This window comes from Nilaparvata lugens, unplaced genomic scaffold (assembly GCF_014356525.2).
Source record: "Nilaparvata lugens isolate BPH unplaced genomic scaffold, ASM1435652v1 scaffold372_1_2, whole genome shotgun sequence".
In the NCBI taxonomy this organism is placed as follows: Eukaryota; Metazoa; Arthropoda; class Insecta; order Hemiptera; family Delphacidae; genus Nilaparvata; species Nilaparvata lugens.
The window spans coordinates 9,470-16,442 of NW_024090451.1; the positions used below are offsets into that span (position 1 = coordinate 9,470).

General features: G+C 37.4%; 1 protein-coding gene across 1 annotated transcript; it reads right to left on the reverse strand.

Annotated features, from left to right (window-relative positions):
- Positions 1-3,990: 3,990 nt before the first annotated feature.
- On the reverse strand, positions 3,991-6,033 carry LOC120355625. The gene is made up of 2 exons (XM_039444228.1): positions 5,709-6,033; positions 3,991-4,837 (listed from the first exon to the last, which is right to left on the reverse strand). The coding sequence occupies exons 1-2, from the start codon at positions 5,898-5,900 to the stop codon at positions 4,424-4,426; spliced, it is 606 nt and encodes a 201-aa protein (XP_039300162.1). The 5' UTR covers positions 5,901-6,033; the 3' UTR covers positions 3,991-4,423.
- Between the last annotated feature and the right edge of the window lie 940 nt (positions 6,034-6,973).

Here is a 6,973-nt window from a genome sequence, read left to right on the forward strand (position 1 = left end):
AACTGGTTGTCAGCAGCTAACCACTTTGTCGGATCCATGTTGTTGAGCGAATGAAGAAAACTAAGTATAGGCAGGCACTATTATAGAGTAATTAAACGGTCTTTCTTCATTAATAATTGACAACAGACAACACGTGCATGCTTTATGCAATCTCAGTGCATGCAAGCAATAAACACACTGTAATTCCTTTCCGTTGTAGAAGAATCCATAACGTGCAAAGTTTCTTTTCTGCGCATTCGTATACATCGGTGCCAATTTCATACTTCTCATACGAGTATTCTCGCACAAGAAATTATTTGTTTGATACATATTTTTAAACAACAAAGAATTATAATGTTGGGCACTGTACAAAGAACATCTTCCATCGGGTCTATATTTATGTATCTTACATGCATCATGTAAGCTGAAATCGGGCTTGACAAAGTCCTCCGGTATGCATTGTACGTTAGAATGCAATCTTCTTAAAAACTTTGCTTTCTCAGTTCCTTTTGTAAAAATCTTCTCATAACCTGTGAGGTAATCACGAATCATTGTCTCATTGTATTCCAAATCTCCATCGGTCCATTTTATTTTATGATAGTTACGTTCCAGCCATGTTACATCGTTATACAATTTTGCACTCAATTCCATCTTTGCAAATGGTGACTTGAAATGGAATACAGCATAATTATTGCACTCGTCAATTATAGCAAGTTCTTTCACAATAATTTGATTACAAGTTTGTTTAAACCAGTGAAGATCAACCGTAGCAATTTTCGTAGATGTCTGCTTGTCCATTCCTTTCTGTCCTTCTTCACGTATCTGTTCCTCCTCACGTTTCTGCTCCTCCACCTCCTCTTCCTCCTCCTCTCCCAACTTCTGGATTGGTGTACTGCTTCTCCTTGGTTCATAATAGAAACTATCAAGATCGCACTGAATACCAATAGAGCGAGTTTGTGGCTTGTCCAAAATATCAGAATCGAGATCACACTGGATACCAACAGTCCGAGTTTGAGCTTTGTTCTCACTCTCCAAAATATCAGAACACAAAGAATAGGACATGATTCCTGTTCAAAGGTAAAACTGATAATGGCTTACATTTGGCGCAGTACACACCTTATATATAATATTGCATGCAGTGATGCACTCTATCAACAAATTACTGAATATCACGATTTTTATTTATGTTTGGACGTAATGCTATTAGTGGTAGTTTTTGAATCCATGAGGTCTACACTTTTTAGCTCATACGGCCTTGATGTGACCCATTTTCTTTCTCTCGCGCACTTCACCTGGAATTGCATGCTGAAACACACTAAAGTCGAACTAGAATTGATTACTCATCCTGACATGCATCTTATGTTTGAGGCAGGGATGAGGGGTGGGGTGTCATTTATCAGTAAACGTTATTGCGAAGCAAATAACAAACATCTACCCGAAACATATGATCCTTCAAAACCGTCTAATTATCTGCTTTATATCGATGCAAACAGTTTATACTCGGAAGCTATGAGCCAAAGCTTACCTGTTGGAAATTTCAAATTCCTCTCAGAGGAAGAAATTTCCAGCCTTGATTTCGCGAATTTGGACAGCAATTCAGAAACCGGATATATAATAGAATGTGATCTCAAGTACCCTCAAGAGTTACATGATAAGCATGCCAGCTTCCCACTCGCACCTCTCCACCAAACGCCGCCGCACGAATTGCTGTCGAACTACCAAACAAATGAGAACGGTCAAACTGGAACCAAAAAGCTCATGAACACACTTTTCGACCATGAAAAGTACATTGTTCACTATGTCAATTTAAAGCTCTACCTTCAGCTCGGTTTGAAATTATTGAAAGTGCATCGCGTCATCAGCTTTTCCCAATCTCCCTGGCTGAAAAGCTACATCGACTTCAATATCCGGAATAGACAGAACGCAAAAAATAAATTTGAAATATCCTTCTTTAAGGCCTGTTGTAACTTGATATTTGGAAAAACTATTCAATCTTCTCGTAAGCAAATGAATGTTAAAATTATCACGGATGAAAAACAAGATATCCCATTACTTTTGTTTTTCACGTATGTGCAGTCTAATTGTAATTGTATCTCCGCGGAAATCAATAAACGATCCGTTCTGGTCTGTTACCTTTACATTAATAGTTTGAATTCGACGTGTATTCAAAGGTACATAAATAATTGGAGAGGGTACTTCATTTATTAAATAACCGCTAGGAACCTTTGGCAAAAATTCGTAGATTATATGTTTTTCTTTTCCGTTAGAGTAACTGCCACATGCTAAATTACACTCAACAAGAATACTGTCAATGCTTGTTATGTTAACCAAATGTTTGGAATAATACCATTTATTTGCTTGCAAAACAACATTATCAAAACCGAGTATCTTAGCAATCGAATCAGAACGTGTTAAATCAATAGGCTTATCAGAATAAATTTCAATCTTCATAGTATTTGCATTTGCACGTATAATAAGTTTATTCTTCTTCTCATCATAGTTCAATTTATTCTTTATAGACTTTATAATATCTTCAAGTTCATATGCGCCGGTATCCAACATGATTAACTTATCGCCATATTTGAAGCTAGAATTTGTTCCTTTGTTTACGTTTGCAATGCTATTGTAACTACAAAAATTAATCAGTCCAATTTCCCATTCACAATTTTTGTCCAATTCTATAATTTCTTGTAAATGTTCATAGAGGTTACTTGACTTTGATCTTAAGGTAATAACGACCATCTTGAAATGTGTGTTCAGCACAAACACTTAATTACAACTGATTTGCAAGAAACAATAACGTGAGATGACCACAAATATCACTATTTAATGGTTGCAAGTGATCAACATTATAAAATATATTTACCCCATTTTCTTTTTTCCAATATTTGTCCAATTCGTATGGCGGTTGTAAATTTCCAATTGGGTCAAAATACCATACATTACTTCCTATCTTCTTATATCCCACCCAATGTGTCCCCGGTTCGCTTTGTCTGTCCAAATTCACGATCCCATTTTCGTTTTTTAGAATTTTTTTGGGTAATGCATCTAGCATATATATTCCTCTTAAACGTATCTGTAATAATTTTGACCAATCAATCAAATCATAATTACTCAATTCTCCTTCAATATTCATGTCTTCTTCTTCTTTGTCTTCTTCCTACTACCCTTCTTTGTTGTTCTACGTTTCTTAACTTGTTTTTGAGGGAATAAACTCACACCATATGATGGTGGTGGGGCTGCGGGTGGTATTAAAAGTCTGCCACCACTAAGCGGTGGGTAAGGCTTCAAATAATATCCTTTTCCTGCAATATGTTGTTTCAACTGAGCTATAGCTTTGCGTCTAATATCATTAGTATAACCTTTCCTTTTCACATTCTTGTTCTTCTTCTTCATCTTCTTTCTCAAAGAACCTCCAAAGTAATTTTTAGCTTTCATTACATTCGTAACAAGGTAGCTGAGACCTCTCTCAGCTAGGGGAGTTTTCGGATTTTTAAAAATTTCCCACGCCGCGTTCGCTAGAATTCTGTCAGCTTTGGCGCGATTAGAATTATCACTATTTTGTGAATAAGCTATATCGTGGGCCTTACAAGCCTGGTCAAGTTTGTTGATTCCAGGATCTCCTCTTGCCAACCTTAAGGGTACATTTGTGCCCGGTCCACACCACTGGTAGCCAGGTGCTATTGGGATTTCAAATGGTGTTACATCGATCAATTTATTTAAAATAGTTGAAGTAATTCCTGTAGCAGCCCCTGCCGCCCCCTTAAGTACTTTCGCGGCAGAGCTTAAGAATCCTCTGCCTCGTTTTCTTGCACTTTGCTTTCTCCTACATACCATTTTCATTACCTTTCAACTCAATGGTTGAACATTAACTAAAGTTAATTAATTAATCATTACACTAACTTAATCTAAAAGAAAATTGAATTTTCTATTAATTTGGAAATGAATTCACCTTTCAAATCGAATTCACCTATTCAGATCAGCTATTTGAAATGAATTTTTCAAATAGCTGATCTGAAAAAGACAAACACAATAATATTGAAAGTGTTCCGCTCATACAGATATGAACGCGAGCCGAACCAGATGTGTGAGGGCAATGCCCGAGCTTCACAACAAGGAAGGCGGCCGGCCTTGTGAAGGTCGAGCGTTGCCCGGCCTTGACTGAGTGAGCGACCGACTGATGTCAGCAGTAGGCCTGCTTGTGCGTGCGTGCGTACAACAAGCTATAAAAACACATTTTCATTTCTTATCGCTCAATGCAACTTGCATAGTGGAGAGTGATTGAGTGCACTTGTCTACACGTACTAGCGAACTGATAGGTGAGAATTGAGAAAAATTTTTATAGAATAACAAACTATTTATTGTGAGCACTACTAATTTATACATAACAAATTTATACATATTAACATGCAAAACATGTTAATGCTCACCGACATAAATATTGTTAAATGCCAAATTTGCTAATTTTGCACTTAACAATTTTTATGTCTGTCAAAAAAGCATTAACATGCTTCACAAACAGACATAGTGATTTACAATTTCTTTTGAAACTTTCAATGTCTTTGGACGTTAAACTGTGGGTATACCTCTCCGGCATGTATATGTCCGTCAGCCGTTCAGATGTTAAATGGACTTTTAAGACAATGCGGCGACCATGTTGGTTTGTAATCTCCCGTACCCCCACGATGGGGTACGCCGTGTCCTCCACCAACTGCCGGAGAGGCGTCCATGGTTTCTCAGTATGACGATTTATAATGGTGAGGAAGTCCTCCGTCTCCACGTCCAACTCGTCCTCCTCCTCCTCCTCCTCCCGCAAAAGAGGCGTTATGGAGCTGTCGTGCTCTTGCGCCGCACGTTTCTGTTGAAAAATATTTCATTAGACTCTTATTTGTTTCAGGTTATAAAATCATATGAGAGAGAGAGAGAGATCTTGCTCAACAGATTCACTACTCAAAACTGTGAGTAATAACTCCGAAATTCTCCGACATAACTCAATTCAAATTGTTAGATAATCGAGTCGAAAAATTTTTTCAGTTCATTACAATCAACATATGATCGGATTTTCATAATAACAATATAAGTAATAAGTAATTTGTCATCAAAGTTATTGCAGAATAATGTTTATGCATATGATTGGATTTATAATATCAATATATATTATTCGAATAAGTAATTTGACATCAAAGTTATTGCAGAATAATGTTTATGCATATGATTGGATTTATAATAACAATATAAGTAATAAGTAATTTGACATCAAAGTTATTGCAGAATAATGTTTATGCATATGATTGGATTTATAATATCAATATATATATATTATTCGAATTTCACTTCATTACTCATGCAAATTTTTAACAATTTTGTTTCACACAATCAAACAGTTTATGCATATGATTGGATTTTTCATAATTCAAATAACAATATATGTAATCAGTATGTAATAACTCGGAAATTCACCGACATAACTCAATTCAAATTGTTTCATGCAACATATTTAGTAAACATGTTTAAACAATGCAACCATCGTGTGAAAAGTTATCTGTGTTCGGATTGTTTTGATAGCATAATACGTACAAGCTCAGTCTTGACTTTGCTCACAGTAATTTCATATTTATTCAAATAAACATAGAGACTTGTAATGTGCACAAAAGATTTTATCCAAAACTAATTTTGATAAAATCTTTTGTGCACATTACAATAATAATAATAATTTTTTGTATGCTAACCTTTGATTGAGTGAGGACGGCGGGCTCGTCATCAAAGACCAGCCTCCGCTTCACCGGCTGCTTGGCGGCGGGTACCGATGTGAGGGCCGCTCGGTGTGGTGCCCAAGTAGCTGGCGTAGCTTGCGGGAGAGGGCTGCTGTCGGGTATGATGACTTCTTCCTCATCCTCACATTGAACAAATATTCCATGCATCTTCAGGGGTGAGGATGAGGAGGCGCCAGAGGTGGAGGCGACAGCTGTAGCAGCAGAGGTGGCAGCCGAGCTGCGGCTTTTCTACTGCTGCTGCTTCTTCTGCTGCTTCTGCTGTTCCCAGTAGTTCAGCTCCCTCTCCGATGGCGGGCTGTCCGGGATGATGAATAATGTAGTGGAGGAGGAGGAGGAGGAAGCGTTTGATGAGTCCATCGTCGCCGTTGTGAAGTGGAGAAGTTCACGAAGTATTGTGGAGAAATTCACAAAACACTCAAAGTGTATAGCTCTAACGTGAATGATGATTTTCCTCTGAGGGAAGTGATTATATAGCAAGTCGTTTCTCTGTCTGTTGCAGGCTTGTACGAGTGAGAGAGAAACACATAGGAGGCGTATCACAATTGGCGAGCACTGCGTACTCCCCAGAGGTTTAGCACGAGCTCAACGCTAACATTATTGATTGTAAGTAAAATTTGTTACATTCTCATATTTTTGTGAAATAACACTAAATTGATTTATAATATATATATTTGGTTACAGTTATTAAATATTTCATTGTTTTTCACAGCATTTTCTCACCTCACAACTCGGGGTTTCCTCGGTGTCATAAACAGTTGTGCTCTCGTGAGGGAAACATACCTGCATCGAGAAAAGCATAGCCGAGGAGCTAAGCTGGAACGAGGAGCTACCTGAGCTGAGACGATACCTGAACCGAGTCGAGGAGCTAACTGAGCTGAGAGAAGCATATCCGATTATTTCATTTCGTCAAATCAACACATGTAAGTTCATTTTTACTTAAATTTTTCTCCTCCGAGGACAATTGTTCTCCTCCGAGGACAATTTTTCTCCTCTGAGGACAAAATTGACCTTCTACATCATACTGCATGCTTGTGATTTTTTCGGCTCATCTGTATGATGTGCTTCTTCTTCTTCTTCTTTTTTCTTACACTCATCAGCATATAAACAAAACGGTAAATGCATTACTTTTTCAAATGGTTCAACGATAATATATTTACAAAATACACATTGCAGATAGTGATAGTTATGTAAGAAATAACCATTTCTTGCAAAATAGTCTG